This window comes from Mobula hypostoma, chromosome 26 (genome assembly GCF_963921235.1).
Source record: "Mobula hypostoma chromosome 26, sMobHyp1.1, whole genome shotgun sequence".
Taxonomy (NCBI): Eukaryota; Metazoa; Chordata; class Chondrichthyes; order Myliobatiformes; family Myliobatidae; genus Mobula; species Mobula hypostoma.
Genome location: NC_086122.1, coordinates 9,931,000 through 9,950,133, shown reverse-complemented (window position 1 = coordinate 9,950,133; position 19,134 = coordinate 9,931,000). Strand labels below are relative to the sequence as shown.

The following is a 19,134-nucleotide window of genomic DNA, read 5'->3' as shown; positions in this document are numbered from 1 at the left end:
CCTGCCAGTTTTCTCTCATAATCTTTTTTCCCCTTCCTAATTAAGCCCTTTGCCCTCCTCTGCTGAACTCTGAATTTCTCCCAGTCCTCAGATGAGCCACTTTTTCTGGCTAATTTGTATGCTTCTTCTTTGGAATTGATACTATCCCTAATTTCTCTTGTCAGCCACGGGTGCACTACCATCCTTGATTTATTCTTTTGCCAAACTGGGATGAACAATTGTTGTAGTTCATCCAAGCAATCCTTAAATGCTTGCCATTGCATATCCACTGTCAATCCTTTAAGTGTCATTTGCCAGTCTATCTTAGCTAATTCACGTCTCATACCTTCAAAGTTACCCCTCTTTAAGTTCAGAACCTTTGTTTCTGAATTAACTATGTCACTCTCCATCTTAATGAAGAATTCCACCATATTATGGTCACTCTTACCCAAGGGGCTTCTCAGAACAAGATTGCTAATTAACCCTTCCTCATTGCTCAAAACCCAGTCTAGAATAGCCTGCTCTCTAGTTGGTTCCTCGACATGTTGGTTCAAAAAACCATCCCGCATACATTCCAAGAAATCCTCTTCCTCAGCACCTTTACCAATTTGGTTCACCCAATCTACATGTAGATTGAAGTCACCCATTATAACTGCTGTTCCTTTATTGCACACATTTCTATTTTCCTGTTTAATACCATCTCCGACCTCACTACTACTGTTAGGTGGCCTGTACACAACTCCCACCAGCGTTTTCTGCCCCTTAGTGTTACGCAGCTCTACCCATATCGATTCCACATCTTCCCGGCAATGTCCTTCCTTTCTATTGCGTTAATCTCATCTTTAACCAGCAACGCCACCCCACCTCCTTTTCTTTCATGTCTATCCCTCCTGAATATTGAATATCCCTGAACGTTGAGCTCCCATCCTTGGTCACCCTGGAGCCATGTCTCTGTGATCCCAACTATATCATAATCATTAATAACAATCTGCTCTTACAATTCATCCACCTTGTTACAAATGCTCCTTGCATTGACACACAAAGCCTTCAGGCGCTCTTTTACAACTCTCTTAGCCCTTATACAATTATGTTGAAAAGTGGCCCTTTTTGATGCTTGCCCTGGATTTGTCGGCCTGCCACTTTTACTTTTCTCCTTACTACTTTTTGCTTCTACTCTCACTTTACACCCCTCTGTCTCTCTGCACTGGTTCCCATCCCCCTGTTGTGAACTAACCTCCTCTCGCCTAGCCTCTTTAATTTGATTCCCACCCTCCAACCATTCTAGTTTAAAGTCACCTCAGTAGCCCTCGCTAATCTCCCTGCCAGGATATTGGTCCCCCTAGGATTCAAGTATAACCAGTCCTTTTTGTACAGGTCACGCCTGCGCCAAAAGAGGTCCCAATGATCCAAAAACTTGAATCCCTGCCTCCTGCTCCAATCCCTCAGCCACGCATTTATCCTCCAGCTCATCGCATTCCTACTCTCACTGTCGCGTGGCACAGGCAGTAATCCCGAGATTACTACCTTTGCGGTCCTTTTTCTCAACTCCCTTCCTAGCTCCCTATATTCTCCTTTCAGGACCTCTTCCCTTTTCCTACCTATGTCATTGGTACCTATATGTACCACGACCTCTGGCTCCTCACCCTCCCACTTCAGGATATCTTGAACACGAAGAAGGAAGTCTGAGAGTCGGAGCGGGAGTGCAGAGAAAGACATTTTTGAAATTTTCGTTTTTTCGGAAGAATAGGAGGGAGGAGCACTAGAGGGAAGCATTCAGCAGGCAAGGAGATAAGGTGAGAGAGGGAAAAGGAGATGGGAAATAGTGAGGGAGAGGGGGGTTGTGGAGCATTACCAGAAGTTCAGGAAATTGATGTTCATGCCATCAGGTTGGAGGCTAACCAGACAAAATATAAGGTGTTGTTCCTCCACCCTAAGTGTGATCTCATCATGACAGTGGAGGAAGCCATGGATAGACATATTGAAATGGGAATGGGAAGAGGAATTAAAATGGGTGGCCACTGGGAGATCCTGCTTTTTCTGGTGGATGGAGCATAGATCCTCGGCGAAGCGATCTCTCAATTTACAGGAGGCCATACCAGAGACACCGGATACAGTATATGACCCCAACAGACTCACAAGTGAAGTGTCACCTCACCTGGAAGGACTGTTTAGGGTACTGAATGGTAGTGAGGGAGGAGGTGTAGGGGCAATTGAAGCACTTAGTTAGATTATGAGGACACTCAGTCTTTTATTGTCATTTAGAAATGCATACACACATTAAGAAATGATACAGTGTTTCTCCGGAGTGATATCACAGAAAACAGGACAAACCAAAGACTATCACTGACAGAACCACGTAATTATAACATATAGTTACAGCAGTGCAAAGCAATACCATAAATTGATGAAAAACAAACCATGGGCATGATAAATAAAGTCTCAAAAGTCCCGGAGTGGATCAACTGCCGAGTCCCCGATAGCAGGCGGCAAAAGGGAGAAACTCCCTGCCATAAACCTCCAGGCACCGTCAACTTGCCGATGCCTTGGAAGCAGCCGACCACAGCCGACACTGAGTCCATCCGTCCGAAAACTTCGAGCTTCCGAGCAGCCTCTCCGATACAGACTCCCAAGCACCATCCTCTGCCGAGCACCTTCGACCTCGCCCCGGCTGCTGAAACAAGCAAAGCTGAGGATTTCAGGGCCTTCTGCTCCGGAGATTCCGGTTACCACACAGTAGCAGAGGCAGCGTTCTGCTTACAAGGATAAGTGCCAGGAAGGAGGTCAGTGGAGAGGGACGAATGGACAAGGGAGTTGTGTAGGGGGCAATCCCTGCAGAAAGCAGAAAGTGGGAGGGAGGGAAAGATGTGTTTGGTGGTGGGATCCAGTCAGAGAGAATTATGTGCTGGACGTGGAGACTGGTGGGGTGGTAGATGAGGACAAGAGGAACTCTATCTTTGGTAGGGTAGCAGGAGGATGGAGTAAGAGCAGACTGGCGTGAAATGGAAGAGATGCGGTTGAGGGTAGCGTTGATGGTGGAGGAAGGGAAGCCCCTTTCTTTGAAGGAGGAGGACATCTCTTTCTTTCTACAGTGAAAAACCTCATCTTAAGAGTAGACACGGCGGAGACAGAGGAATTGAGAGAAAGGGATGGTGTTTTTACAAGTACCAGGGTGGGAAGAGGTATACTCCAGGTATCTGTGGGAGTCTATAATAGACATCAGAGATAGAGACAGTGAAGTCAAGAAAGGGGAGGGGAGTGTCAGAAATGGACCAGGTAAATTTGAGAGCAGGGTGTAAGTTGGAGACAAAGTGGATAAAGTTGACAAGTCCAGCGTAGGTGCAGGAAGCAGTGCCAATGTAGCGTACGCAGGATGTTCACCGGTGCAGGCTTGGAACGTAGACCATTCCATGGAGCCGACAGACAGGCAGGCATAGCTGGAACCCAGGCGAGCGCCCATAGATGCACCTTTTGTCTGAAGGAAGTGGTTGGACCCAAAGGAGAAATTATTTAGAGTGAGCACAAGTTCCATCAGATGGAGGAGAGTGGCGGTGGAGGGGAACTGGTTGATTGACTCATGATGTAGATAGATTTGTAAATGAGAGAGTCGGTTCTGGGAATTTTCCTTTTCCTCGGTTACTCGTGGTCATTTTATCTGTTTGTAGTTTAAGATGGCTCTGGTGAAGCACAGCGACGACTTGCTGGCAGCAAACACAACTGCTAACTACTTTACTACTCTCACTTTTTCTGGTAAACGATCACTGCAAACAATCGTCTGTGACTTCCCTTTTGGAGCTGAGCTTGTGAACCGCCTGTAAGCCCTGACATTTGTGCGGTGTGAACTGAAGTCTCAAGGGCACAAGATGATTGCGCCTTGGCAGGTACGGGCTGAATCAAGGCGGCAGGCCCGGGGCCCAAGACCAGATATTAGCCAATATTTGGCCATCGCTAGAGCAGATCTGGGGGTAATTCGAAGCGGCAGTACTGCAGCAAAGAGAGCCAAGGCAAGGCAGAGTCTGGCCTCAGGGCTTGGGCCCGGGAGCGAGGAACGATCTGTTGTTCAGCCAACTTAAGTGCCAGGTCAGATTGCAAAGGTCAGGTACAGGCCGAATCAAGGCCGTGGAGCCTGAGCCCAAGAGCATATCGAAGCAGCAAGGCCCAGGACCAAGACCGTGGAACGATCTAAGATTTGAACGGTTAAGTTTTGGGCCAGATTGAATATATCAGGCTGTCGGAGTCGGAGGATAGGGTCAGTGTTCGGCTCCCTGCTCCCCATGGTTTACTCGTCTCTGCGCCGAACTGAGGCTGTGGCCTGCAACGAATGGGCTCCTGGATCAGCTGTAGTGATGCCTGGCTTTGTGGCTGTGGGCTCACTTTCACGCTCTTCAGTTCTGAATGTTAGTTGCTTACTTTCATTGTTTGCACGATTTGTTTTTACACATTGAGTGTTTGACAGACTTTTTTTAATGTGTTCTATTGGGTTTCATTGTTTTGTGGCTGCCTGTAAGGAGATGAATTTCAAGGATGTATGTAGAATACATCTTTGATAATTGAACTTTGAACTTTTTTTTTACTCTGGTAATTGTGTCGTGTCCGATACTACAGGGGCTGCAAAGAATGAGCAACTACCAGAATACAAACTGGCAATAGTTACTTGGAGGGAGAGAGGGAAGGTCAACTCAGACCATGAGAGGCCTGTGTGGGCATTTTCATGCTTTACAAGGTGCAGATTGGAAGTCTGTGTGGGGCGCCACTCCTCACACAGACACTAGAGCAATGTGTGATTAAGTGCCTTGCTCAAGGACACAAACATGCTACCATAGCTGAGACTCGAACTAGCAACCTTGAGATAACTAGATGATTGCCTTAACCACTTGGCCATGTGCCACACTAATAGTTACTTGGATGATGGAACAAAATGGTCAAAATTACCTCTAATTCCCAGAACCCATTTTTACTCTTCACTTGATCCACGATCTCCTGTAATGGATTTGGGACAGTGAAGGATTTTACTCTTTTCATTATTGGTTCGCAGAATTTTTTTCCTTTACCTGACCTCAGGGATGTTTGGAGTAGAAGGGGGAGCTGGGCCTGGTTGTGACAGGAACCGACCAGTAATGTGAGGAAGCATTAGCATGCGGTCGGCTTGATAAACTGGTTTATCAGTTACTGTGTGCCATTTTCATCGGTCTGTACATCTTCAGCATCGGGCTGTTAACTCAGCCAACCAAATCATGAGGCACGACCCTCTCCCCCACTGAGGGCATTTTCAAAAGGCAGTATCACAAGAGGGTGGCATCCATCCTTAAGGACCACCCCCCCCCCCAACCATCCAGGACATGCCCTCTTCTCATTGCTACCATCAGGGAGGCGGTACTGGAGCCTGGAGACACACACGCTATGTTTTAGGGACAGCTTTTTCCCCCTCTACCATCATCATAATTCTGAATGGATCATGAACACTTCCTCACTTTTTGCAGTAGTTATTTTTTGTATAAGTTTCTTATCATAACTCATGGTAATTTTTTTTATGTATTACACTGTACTTCTGCCACAGTACAATATATTATATGACACATGCCAGTGATAATAAACCTGATTCTTCGTTAGGTTTGATTCCAGTAAATATTGTCTGTCACTATGCTATCAGTCTCTGGGATAGATAAGATACCAAACTTGGTGCATCATAAACACAGGAAAGTCTGCAGATGCTGGAAATCCAAGACAACACACATAAAGTTCAGGAGGAACGTAGCAGGTCAAGCAACATCTATGGAAATGAATAGACAGTCACCGTTTCAGTCTGAAGCCCTTCTTCAGGACTGAGAAGGAAGAGGGAAGAAGCCAGAATAAGAGGGAGGTGAAAGAGGCTGGCTGGAAGGTGATATGTGAAGCTGGGTGGGCGGGAAAGGTCAAGGGCAGGAGAAGAAAGAATCTGATAGGAGAGAAGATTGGACAATGGGAGAAAGGGAAGGAGGAGAGGACCTGGGGCGAGAAATAGGCAGGTGAGAAGGTCAGAGTGGAGAATGAAAGAAGGGGAACAGAATTTGTTTTCCGGACGAAGAAATCAATATTCATGCCATCTGGTTGGTGGGTACCCAGACGGAATATGAGGTGTTTAGTCATAGTCATAGTCATACTTTATTGATCCCCGGGGAAATTGGTTTCTCCTCCACCTTCCTTTCCAGTCCTGAAGAAGGGTCTCGACCCAAATCATCAACTGTTTATTCATTTCTATAGATGCTGACTAATCTGCTGAGTTCCTCCAGCATTTTGTGTGTGTAGCTTCTGCCTTGCTGCAGGCACACACAACCTGAAGCTGGACAGTTTTCTGAGATTCAGTAGCAATTCAAGCTAAAGGGTACGAGTGAAGGATACATCTAGTGTTGGCAGCATCATGACCTGACTTGACCCAAATGTTTCTTGTATTTCAAATCTGAGATGAAGCATTTTTGTTAATGTGCTTACGTGAAATGGTGTTGGGCCAGGCAAAAGCCACAATGTTACTGAACAGGCTGGGTTTAGTAGGCTAAATGGCCCACTCCTGCTCCCAAAGGTTAACATTATAACAGGATAAAGGACCAGTCTGCTGCAGGAGAGAAGGTACTAGACAAATATATTATTAATGTAGAGCATTTTTGAAACAATATTTGTTAGAGGCCTCCTCCAATTCACCCAGTAAAGGTGGGAGCTCCATTTCTTTGTGCCTGCTAATTTCTCCCTTTTACTGGTCGCCATCCCTGAACTTGCCATCCTCATCTCACATTCCCTTATCTCATTGCCCTCTGCCAATTTATTATTTAAAGGTACTTACCCAGCGATGGGTAAATAGCCCCACTGTCTCGTGGGCAGCCTCAAGAGAGATGAAGGCTACAGAAGTAAACCCAGACAGCAAATCCAGCGTGGAGCCCCTAAGGCAGCTAGACATCATTAAACATCCTTCCAGCAGCTCCTGCAGCCAAGCCGGTGCCAGACGTATTGCTTCATAAACCCTTGGACTACACTGGTGAGGCCGAGAGGGGGGTCTTGATGACTGGGCATCTCAGGATCTCCATGTGTTCGGCCCAGGCTTGTGATGATGATGGAGCCAGGCGGATGCCAACCACCACTTAACCAAAATTCTGCTGCCTGATTTTGTGTTTTGTTGGTGCCCATCCCCAATTTCCCACATGTAAAGGTGGCTGTCTCCATTTACATAGTCTTAACTCCCCAATCACAGCTGTACTGGAGGTGTTAAAGGAGAGCTCTTGTGTAGTCCTGGAGGGAAGAGGAAGGGGTGAGAAATGAAATGCAGGAAACTGGTAAAACGCAGTCAAGAGCGCAGTCAACTCTGATGCAGGAAGTAGGAGTTTCAACGAAACCTGGTGGTCCGTCCAGCTGACAACCATAGCACATTTTGCTCTGCAGTAAGCAATTCCAGGCGAAAGGTAAATCCACCTTAAATTATTAACTTTCGAATCAAAAATAGATAGGAAATGGAGACTGAGCTCACATCTACATCCAAATTCCACTGAAATACAAATATAAATGGCAGTCACGTGTCCAATGGATTATTTCCTGTATATTTATGGTGATATTGTATAACATGCTATGGTGACACATTCTTATGTTGGTTGTGAAGACAGATCTCACTGTGTCGATGTACATGTAATAAATAAATCAAACTGAAACTGAATTAATCTACTAGCCTTTCATCTTTCCATCATTTTAATTCCACGTTATTTTTCTCAGGTGGCATTTCATATCTTGCCGTACATAGGACGCAACGAGCGATCATTGTATGAGAACATCAAGTACATTATGGACAAGTAAGTGCTTGCATTGAATAAATCCCGGTGATTCCATGCTCCACAGGCACAGTAAACACAAGCTCAGGAATTGCACTGGTTGAGCAAGATGATGAGGAGCTAATTTAAGTCAAAATTGAAACTTTACCTAAAACTCAAAATTTCCCAAATGCATGGTAAGAGAAAGTGGTAACGTTCTGTGTGGTATGCCAGCTCAGATTGTAATGGACACATTTTCCAGAACAGATTGGGAACAAAATGGCCCTTTTTTGTCTATTTCTGGTACTCCTAACACTTCAGTTAGTGGAATTGTATCTTTAAAAGGGAGCTGCTGCATAGTGTTCAGGATTTCATAAACAACGTAGGGCTTACAACAAAAAATACATACAGGTATGTAAAATCTAAAAAATCCCATGCAAGGTATAATGGATGGATTTCAGAGTGCAGGGCAAATTGCAGAAACTATATTTCAACATTATGTTTACTGCTCAATATGGGAGCTGATAATGAGTCTTCTGGTAAGTAGTGAATAACAAAATATTTGCCCACCTACAGTTCTTCAAAGATGAGCAAGGTAACAGTTGACACGAGAGCAACAAACCACCTGCTGGAGGAACTCAGTGGAGCAGCATCAAAGGGTGGGGTGGGGGGGGGGAGAGTGTGAAGTAATTTTGGGTCGAAAACCTGCATCAGGGCAGACTTCCCAGCAGATTGTTTGTTGCCCTAGATCAGTAGTTGCAGTCTGTGTGCCCGGTTAACATGAGCCCTGAAAAGTAAAATTCACTAAGAATTTTTTATATTCTTAGAATCCTTAGAAGGTGCATTTTCAGTATTTAGCAGTAATCTCCTTCCTGGTATGTACATTCATCGATCCCCAGTAATCTCCTTCCTGAAATGTATCACTGTAAGCAACTGAAATGCTACACTTGCCCATTCACTTCCCCCATCACCTCCATTCAGGGCCTCAAACAGTCCGTCCAGGTGAGGCAGCACTTCACCTGTGAATCTGTTGGGGTCGTCGACTGTATCCAGTACTTCCGATGCATCTCTTGGTCGAACACCTCCACTCCATCCGCAAAAAGCAAAATTTCCCGATGGCCAACCATTTTAATTGCTATCCCCATTCCCATTCCGACTTGTCAGTCCACAGCCTCCTCTTCTGCCATGATGAGGACTCTCTCAGGGTGGAGGAACAAACACCTCATATTCTGTCTAGGTAGCCACCAACCTGTGGCTTTTATGTGCAATATTCAAATGCAGTTCAAAATGCTTAATCTTACTCTTTTGTATAATTTAGGTAAATTATACATGTGTATCATAAACAGAATTTTCTTATAAAACATTTTGCGTTTGTGTAACCTTGTCCACATGTAAACATAAACTCATAAGTCATGATGTTCATACCTGACCAAGGAGTGTGGGTCCTCCATTTACCACAATCCCACTCAGTTCAAGAATGAGCCAGAGATTCTGTTATTTCCAGTAGCCTCATTGAGTCTGAAGTCTTCCAGTACTCAGTATTCAAAAGTGTATGAAGATACCTTTGTGAAGTCCAGATCGTTGTGGGCAGAGGTCAACTACTGATACAAAGACAAGAAAATTACACTCCCAGAAACGCAGTGAGCAACTGGTTGGAAGGTCCTAGGCTCACCATCTGGTCACTGGCATGTGGCAAGCAACTCCCAACTCTTTTGATTACTAGTCAGTGGGTTAGACATTCTGATCCATTGTTTGACTTCCAAGGCAGCTTGGAATATGAAAAAAAAACTGGGCCATGGATAGATTGTAATACATAAGATAGATATTTGCCAACAACAGGCCAAACCCTTTAACTGCTTTCAGCAGCCATTCTAGCAATTCCTAATGCAGTCTTGTTCACTGGCTTGGACACACAAGGCCCCAGTTGGGCTATGCTATAACCTGTACCAGCTGGGTTCACAAAGAATTTGATTTGAGCAGCATTTTTAACTCTGTTATCACCTTGCTTAAAATGTTTTCTCTTGTAACAAATTACTTTTGCAGATATGGGTCCCATTCAGCCTTTTACAAATACAAGACTGGCACTGGCAGACTACTACCTATGTTTTACATCTATGACTCCTATCTGACGCTCCCAGCTGCCTGGGCCAATCTCCTCACCCCAGCAGGATCCTCAAGTATTCGCAATACACAGTACGATGGCATCTTCATTGGGCTGTTAGTGGATGAAAAGCACAAACAGGACATCCTGGAAGCAGGATTTGATGGATTATACACATATTTTGCATCCAATGGATTCTCATTTGGATCATCCCATCAAAACTGGAAGACCATCAAGAATTTCTGTGACAGCAACAACCTGATGTTCATTCCAAGTGTGGGGCCTGGATACATAGACACTCGGATACGCCCGTGGAATAATCACAACACAAGGAACCGGGTAAGTGGAAAATACTATGAAACTGCCCTTCAAGCAGCTCTTACAGTGAGGCCAGAGATCATCTCCATCACTTCCTTCAATGAGTGGCATGAGGGCACACAGATAGAGAAGGCAGTGCCAAAGAAGACTGCACAGTATACCTACTTGGACTACCAGCCGCATGAGCCGAACCTGTATTTGGAGTTGACCCAAAAGTGGGCCGAACACTTCTGCAAAGAGAAAGAACAATGGCTGATGTAAGGCACTTGCAACTGCACTTTGGCTTTTGTTTTTTTTAAAATAAATTTACTACAAGCTTTTTGCAATTAATGGAGTTTACAGAATATGCCTTTAGCAGCCCCATGTACCCAGTGTCTATGTTTTAGTGCTGGAAGTTTGTGTTACAGAGACAAACAAGCACATCCATGGAGACCATTTAGCAGCATATTCATGTCCAGACAAGGATTCTGGATTGAGTGAATACTATTTCTGAATACCCTGGAGCCCACTCATCTGGTCAGACGTTAGTCAAGTTCTCTCTTCTCTGACCATTCCCATCTTCCCCTCTTCTGCAAAAAAAAATGCAATATTTTTTCTCCTAGGTGTCCACACAACTGCTGCAAATATTTTCTATTGTAAATTAATAGAAATGAATCAATTCTGTTTTAGGTTGTCAGGTGAAATGAGGGGCACTCCCCCATTAGTGGTGCTGTACAGTGTTGCAGATGCTGAGGCAGTACATGTCCTATAGTAAATGGTTACCCTACATTTCTATAATCAGTATCAATCTGAGGTTTTAATAAATATAAAAGTCCAAGATTTGTTTAAAATTCAGGCCAAGTAGGCAAACAAAATGGACGAGAACTTTCTGTCATTGCTTAGAATTATTGCAAACTGCACTGACCAAAGAATACAACAGTCGGAACGAAGAATGAGATGTTTGAATGCCAGCCTTCATTCTGAAGAGCAGTTCTTCACTCAGTGCTAACACACTTCATTACTGCTTCATTTTGGCAGCAATTAAGCAAAGCTGCATTCAACACATAACTAATTTTTGTAGCCGGTTCAAAGATGAAATCCTGAAGTGCCAGGTGGCAACAGCTGTCAGTTTTAGACTGAACTACACACGTAACATGCTAGAGGAGGCAGCCTCTATGGAGTGGAATTAAGTGTTGGGCCGAGTCTCTTCATCAGGACTAATTTTATATCGCTTTGCTGTCTTAATTGCGCTTATAGTGTAATCTATAAGTAATCTCATAATTCACCACTCACTCTGTATGATAGGAGGAGTGGAAAGGGCAAGAAATAAAAAAGAGAAAAAAAAACTGGCTGTTACTGAAAATTTTGAAACAGCTTTCCAAACTAAAGCATCCAGAAAACAATGAAGAGCTTGAATACTGGTTAAGAGACAAGGAAGTAGTAAATGCAAAACAAATTGTAGCTTATGCAGTTAGACTGTTCTTGAGCCAACCTCAGGTGCTCAGTGTTGGAAGGTCCTAACCTAAAGGTTAACTGAAGAGAAAACAAAATAATTGAGCATTGTTGAAGTTACTTACAACTAGATAGAGATGTGTGAGATAATATTTACAAGCAAAATATTTAGCCACAAGTAAATAATCACAGCCACAATCTTGCTGTTTACGATCTCAGAATCATTGTTGCTGTTGTCCAGGAAAGTTGGCCACTAGTAGGTGGGTCATTGAGGATTCAGATTTGGACAATTGCATCCGAGTTTTGAATAATAAATGAATAATCAACTCCACTGAAGGGGTGGGGAGGGTGATCTCATGATTCGTATCGTGTGCTTGTAAAATGTAACTTTACAATGCATTTGTCAGTAAAATAGGACTGTGATTTTTAATCAATGTGTGTAGTTACATCCTTGTTTACAGGACAGTGCAAATGTAAATAATATTGTGTGAGTATGTGTCTCATTTTCAATGAAGTTGATAAATGTGGCAAGAATAGTTGCCTAGCAATAGCAATGCCTCTTAGAGGACACCAAAGTGCAAAGTACATTTATTAGCAAAGTACATACACTTTATACAACCTTGAGATTCTTTTTCTTACAGGCAGCTGCGAAACAAAGAAACACCATAGAACCCCCCTTTTTAAAAATAAGACTATCAAACATCCAATGTGCAGGGATAAAGAAAAACAAATTGTGCAAGCATTAAAGGCAAGCAAGTAGCATTCAGAACTGAAGTTCACAAAAGTGAGTCAACAGACACGAAGTCAGGCATCACTGTAGCTGATCCAGGACCTCACTAGATGCAGGCCAGTCTCAGTTCAGCACAGAAATGAATTAATCTCACGGAACGGCAAGCCGAACCAGTCCTTGCTTCCAGCCCCAACACCCTGACCTTTCCAATTTGGCCCAGCGCCTAAATTATCCAAGGGCTGTTCTTTGCTCTCAGACCCAGGGCCTGCCGTTCCATGTGTTCACCGACCCAGGCTGGAAACTGCAAAAGTCTTTAAAGCAGGGGTTACATCTGAAAGATCTGAATCAGAAATCAGGTTTAATATCAGCGGCATACGTCGTGAAACTTGTTAACTTTATTGCAACAGTACAATGAAATACATGATAAATAAATAGAGGAAAAAACTGAGTTACATTAAGTATTTGTCTATTAAATATTGTCTATTAATATACGCAGTGCAGAAAGAAGTAATGAGGTAGTGTTCATGGGTTCAATGTCCGTTTAGAAATTAAATGGCAGAGGGGAAGAAGCTGTTCCTGAATCCCTGAGTGTGTGCCGTCAGGCTTCTATTCCTCCTTCCCAATGGTAACAGTGTGAAGAGGACGTCCTGGCTGGTGGGGAACCTTAATGAAGAACGCAGCCTTCCTAAGGCACCACTCCTTGAAGATGTCTTGGATACTAGAGGCTAGTAACCATGATCCAGCTGACTAATTTTACAAGTTTCTGCAACTTTGATCTAATGCAGTAGATCGCCCCTCCCCCATACCAGACGGTGATGCGGCCAGTCAGAATGCTCTCCACAGTACATTTGCAGAAATTTGACTGCTTTGGTTGACAAACCAAATCTCCTTAAACTCCTAATGAAATGTAGCCACTGTCTTGCCTTTATAGCTGCATCAATATGTTGCGACCAGGTTATGTCCTCAGAGATATTGACACCCAGCAATGTGAAATTGCTCACTCTCTCAACTTCTGCTCCCTCTAAGGATTGGTTTGTGTTCCCTTGCCCTACTTTCTAAAGTCCACAATCAGTTCTTTGGCCTTGCTGATGCTGAGTGCTAGGGTACTGATGCAACACCACTCAACTAACTGGTATTTTTTGCTCCTGTATGCCCTTTGAAGAAGAGTGGGAAAAGATTTGAAAAATATATTTAGTAAAGATGTCTTGCAAAAATATACTTTAGGATTTAGCAACAGTGTTTGTAGCACTTTTAACAAAGTAAAATATCTGAAGCTGCTTCAGAAAGTCATCGATGAAAACTTAATATTTAGCAGAAATGACCAAAAGCTTGTTAGAACGATTAGGTTTTAAATAGTGTCATAAAGGAAAAATCTAGACTGAGAGGAATGGGCTGAATGGCCTTGGTAGTAGCCAAGGCAAGCTGCCAATAGTGGAATAACATATATGATTAGAACAGTGCAGGCGTCTAAATGTGCCACAAGGGTAGAGCAGATTACAGAGAGGAGAGATTGGGAGATTTGTGAGTAAAGATGATAATCCTAAAATGAGGCATTATTTAACTAGGAATAATGTAGGACAGGAAGCACAGAAGAGTGCTTTTCAGCTTAGCAGCAGTGTTTCAGCAAACCTCAAATTCAAGAATGATAAAACAAACAAGGCTGGCAGTGCCTTGGAATAATTATCTTGAAAAAGGGATAAAGAGATAAAAACAAGTTATGGAAGCAGGTACTCTCTGGGCAGATGTTGATGTATACTGTAGATCTAACATTGGGTCTAAATATGGAAACAAATAAAAACAGAGCTGCTGCAAGAAATCAGCCAATTCTGAGGAAGGACCAACAGCTGAAATATATTAATCAGTTTCCCTTTTCACAGATGCTACTTGACCAGCTGAATTCTTCAGCAATTTGTGATTTTGCTTTAGAATTAAACGTGATATGCCAAAGTGTCATTTTGTGGAGTTGGGAACAGAGTAAGTTGTGAGGCCAGCAATGATTCCCTCCTGGGCTGCAGAGTCCCACGTGGGGGAGTGTAATTGCTTCCTCAATGCATGGTGTCGGTTAAGAATGGTAGCAGTCATATTAAAGAGGACAAGGAGGAATCATTACTTTTGCCACAGATACAAAGCTAACACTGTAGCAGTTTATTTAACTTAGAAGAGGAGTGGAATAGGCCCCTCCAGCCCTTCAAACCATACCGCCCGGCGATCTCCAACAACTCCTGATTTAACCGGAACCTAATCACAGGACAATTTACAATTAACCTACTAATCATTAGACTGTGTAAGGAACCCAAGGCACCCAAAGAAAACTTGCATATTCCCTGGGGTAGGCGTACCGATGGCATCAGAATTGGACTCCAGGCTCCAACGCCCCAAGCTGTAATAGTGTTTCACTAACCCCTAGCGTACAATGGCGCCCAAAGTAATGACTTTTTTTTGTCGTCCTTAATACCAACTGTTGTTACTCCATGGAAAATAGACACCAGCAGAAATAACTGAGACAGTAACTTAGAAGGAATGGGTGGTTTTGCAAAAAGACTAATTAGAACGACACTGTTGAGTGTGCAAGCAACAAATAAACCTCTGCTGTGACCAAGGCACCAGTCTCCAGTTAAACTTCACGTTACTCATCCCCACACTGGAAAAAGTGCTACTGGTTCTCTTCCAAAGCAAGACTTGACAACACCACGATTGTCAATGGTAAGTGGTCAGATTGTGTACTGTAGAACTGTTGTAGATAGAGCCTTGCAAAGCAAATGATTGCATACATCTGTGTGTATGCTAAATCCAAACATTTTCTGCAGTGATTCCCTTGGAGAACTTGAGCATCCTTTAGATCTGAGAAATCAGGTTTGAAAACTATCTACTATTGCAGCCATCTTCTAGAATTAATTGTTGCAATTTTTAAAAGACTAAACCTAACTTAATTTGTTTTAAATTTAAAATAAAGCATACATGGTTAACAGCATCCAAAAATTCCAGTTAAGTTGCACATTGAGACAGAGCAGCTTCCACGGGGCCACCCAAAGGTGTTAATGTCTTTTTTAAAACATTTTTTTATGATCACTAGACATTAAGAACTTAACTGCAGGTCTACCCCTTCAGTGAGTTGCTTGTTGGCAGGGAAACTGAGGAAGCTGGACTTCGTGCAAACCATGCTGTCTGCTACAGAGGTGGGGGTGTGCGGTCTAACAGAGAGTGATTGCCTTGGTTGTTTTTCTTGTGAACGAAAGACCCTGGTGGACATTGGTAATATGGAATGCTGCAAGTCACTGGTTTATTGGGTAGACAGACGGTGGGGGGAGCAGGGTGGCCTCAGTCGTAGTGAGGACTGGGCCTCAAGCCACAGTATCACTTGTTTGCAGCCATCCAGAATGTCCAGGCAGGCAATGGTGCTGCCCTACAGTATATGCTTCACCGAAGAATAGCTGTATTGTGTTCGACTGCAGACTGCTGCAACATTCATAGTCTCAGGGACTTGGACTTTTTTTGTGTGTGACTGTATGTTTACTGCTATCTTGTATGTGCGTTGTGTTGTGTACAATTGTTGGTACTGTGTTTTACACCTTGGGCCCATTGTAACGCTGTTTCGTTTCACTGTATTCATGTATGGCTGAATGAAAATTAAACATGAATGTGAATTAGGAAGAGAAAATCATGCTCACCAGAACTTCTATCAATAGAAACTGAGACTCATTTCATCCACAATTAATGAGACCAACTATAGCCAGTATTGCATTAAGATATCCTGCAAAATATTATTCTACAATTCACAACAACCTGTATTCCTAGTAGTTTAGAAGAATGCAATCTTACTGAAACATATACAAGATAAATGCCAATGGTTTTCTCTAGTAAGAGAATCTCATTTTTATAAAATTAGGAAGGTAGTCATTTAAGACTGGGTTGCTTCAGAATATGTTACAGATGGTGGTGAATCTCTGGAATTTCCCACCCTAAGGTTAGATCATTGAGGATACTTAAGGAGAAAGTAGATAGATTTTGAAAGGAAGTGAACTGAGGACAATGGGACAGAAGAGGAGACATGTCCTGAGGCAGATTAGATTTACTGAATGATAGGGCAGGTTTGAGGGGATAAGTAATCAATTTGTGCTCCTATTTTATGTTTACATTTAACTAATAAATGATAAAGTCATCAGTGGCAAAGTATTTTGAAAATACAAAACTTAAGCAAGAGTCACATACGTTAATTAATAAATGCCTGCACTTATGGATTAGAGAATGCATGACAAAGAGAAGACATCCTTTTTTTCTGTAAGTACACAAAATGCTTTCATTACTATGTTTTAAAAATTAAATCATACAGTGTGTGTCTTTAGTAAGCAGTCTATATTTAGAACTCTTACTGCTGCAATATTGCATGAATTATTTTCAGAATGGCTGCACCTTCCTTTAATTTTAAATTATATGTAATCTATGAAGCACGGTCATGTTGAACTGAAGATCAATGTAAACTAAGTTGAAACCTGTCACTAAAGCAATCTGAGCAAATTAAGTGTAACCGTTTCACATTGGTAAATATAACAAACTGAGCGTGTGGGTGCTGATATTCAGGGGGAAAAAGGAAAAGTATGGGAAAAAAAAGGAAAAAAATGGGAAAAACAAGAGGAAAGAGGCAAAAAGAAGGGGAGGGTGAGAAAGAAAAGGCATGAAAGACACAAGAGTGTAAGAGAAGCAATAGAGAGAAAGGCAAGACAGGGAGGAGGAGAAAAACATACAAGACCGGGTCACTACTGTCCCGTCATGAATAAAATACAAAATGGAAGACACTCTCCTTTCTACCCTTCAGGAACTACCACACCCCATAAACAGGAAGAGTCCTCCACATACGTCCCCACTCCAAGCTATCTTCTTCTCAGTCTCACATTATATTATTACATAAAATTTGTTCACTTGGTCACATGAAGCCAACTTTTAAAGGGCCTAATATTTTTAGACCAGTCGGAATGATCTATCAGAACATGGGATCCCCAACAGGACCCCAAGAGTCCGGTAGGGTCTCAGCCTGAAACGTCAACTGTACTCTTTTCCATAGATGCTGCCTGACCTGCTGAGTTCCTTCAGCTTTGTGTGTGTGTTGCTTGGATTTCCAGCATCTGCAGATTTTCTCTTGCTCTTCAAGAGGCCAGCTCATCAGTTAAAATATATTAGTTGTATGTATTGAATGAAAGGGAATAGAAAAAGTTAACATATGAGGAGCATTTGATAGTTTTGGCTGGGCCAATTCTCATGAGTTTAGAAGAATGAATGACAATCTCATTAAAAGGTACTGAACACTGGAAGGCCTATCTAGAGTGGAGATGAAAGGGTGTTGCCAACAGGAGACTCTAGGATTAGTAGTCATAGTCATACTTCATTGATCCCCGGGGAAATTGGTTTTCGTTACAGTTGCACCATAAATAGTTAAATAGTAATATGTAAATTATGCCAGTAAATTATGAAATAAATCCAGGACCAGCCTATTGGCTCAGGGTGTCTGACCCTCCAAGGGAGGAGTTGTAAAGTTTGATGGCCACAGGCAGGAATGACTTCCTATGACGCTCTGCGTTGCATCTCGGTGGAATGAGTCTCTGGCTGAATGTACTCCTGTGCCCATCCAGTACATTGTGGTGGATGGAGACAATGTCCAAGATGGCATGCAACTTAGACAGCATCCTCTTTTCAGACACCGCCATCAGAGAGTCCAGTTCCATCCCCAAAACATCACTGGCCTTACGAATGAGTTTGTTGATTCTGTTGGTGTCTGCTACCCTCAGCTTGCTGCCCCAGCACACAACAACAAACATGATAGCACTGGCCCCCACAGACTCGTAGAACATCCTCAGCATCATCCGGCAGATGTTAAAGGACCTCAGTCTCCTCAGGAAATAGAGACAGCTCTGACCCTTCTTGTAGACAGTGTGCTTTGACGAGTCCAGTTTATTGTCAATTCGTATCCCCAGGTATTTGTAATCCTCCATCATGTCCACACTGACCCCCTGGATGGAAACAGGGGTCACCGGTACCTTAGCTCTCCTCAGGTCTACCACCAGCTCCTTAGTCTTTTTCACATTGAGCTGAAGATAATTCTGCTACAGGGCATAACCCCAAATGAAAGAATATCCCTTTAGAATAGAGGTGAAGAGGAACTTCTTTATGCCAGGAGGTAGTGAATCTGTGGAATTCACTGCCAGACAGCTCTGGAGGCCGAGTCATTGGGTATAGTTAAAGCAGAGGTTAATAGGTTCTTAATTAGTAAGAACATCAAAGGTTACAGGAAAAATGCAGGAAAATGGGTTGAGAGGGGAATAAATCTGCTGTGATCGAATGGCAGAGCAGACTCAATTGGCAAAACTGCTCCTGTGTTATATGGTATCATTTTAAACTAGTCTTTATGGGGCTTTTACCTGCAAACACTTCACCAAATTTATTCCAGCTTTATGAAAATTATATGGTGAAATGAGAAGTGTTTCTATTTACACATACTGTAGAACAACTAAATAAATGTTCAATTTCTGTCACTGACATCAAATGGGAAACATTTCAATGTTGTCGTTTCTGTAATAGTAGAAGTTGAGTTTGCAAATCTCGCAAACTTAAACAGTGCAGCTAAAGATTAGTAATTAATCTCCGCAGTGACAAAACTGAGACAGACTGATCTACCTGCATTAGAGCCAAGTCAATGTCCAGTTGTTTGTTGAAAAACTGTTCTCAAGGAATGATAAATTTCATATACTGTATGTCTGCAATTCTTTGTGAGGATATACAATCATGTTTCTATAAAAGGGCTTCCTAAGCTAAGCCAGCGC

General features: G+C 42.9%; 1 protein-coding gene across 1 annotated transcript in view; it reads left to right on the top strand.

The window, feature by feature from the left end:
* LOC134338053 (glycoprotein endo-alpha-1,2-mannosidase-like protein) overlaps positions 1–18,964 on the top strand; it is a 71,042-nt gene extending 52,078 nt beyond the window's left edge. Inside the window, exons 3-4 of the mRNA XM_063033579.1 lie at positions 7,708–7,784; positions 9,786–18,964. Coding sequence (XP_062889649.1) covers positions 7,708–7,784; positions 9,786–10,422 — 714 coding nt within the window. The 3' untranslated portion in view covers positions 10,423–18,964. The remainder of the gene's footprint in view (positions 1–7,707; positions 7,785–9,785) is intronic.
* The last annotated feature ends 170 nt before the right edge of the window (positions 18,965–19,134 follow it).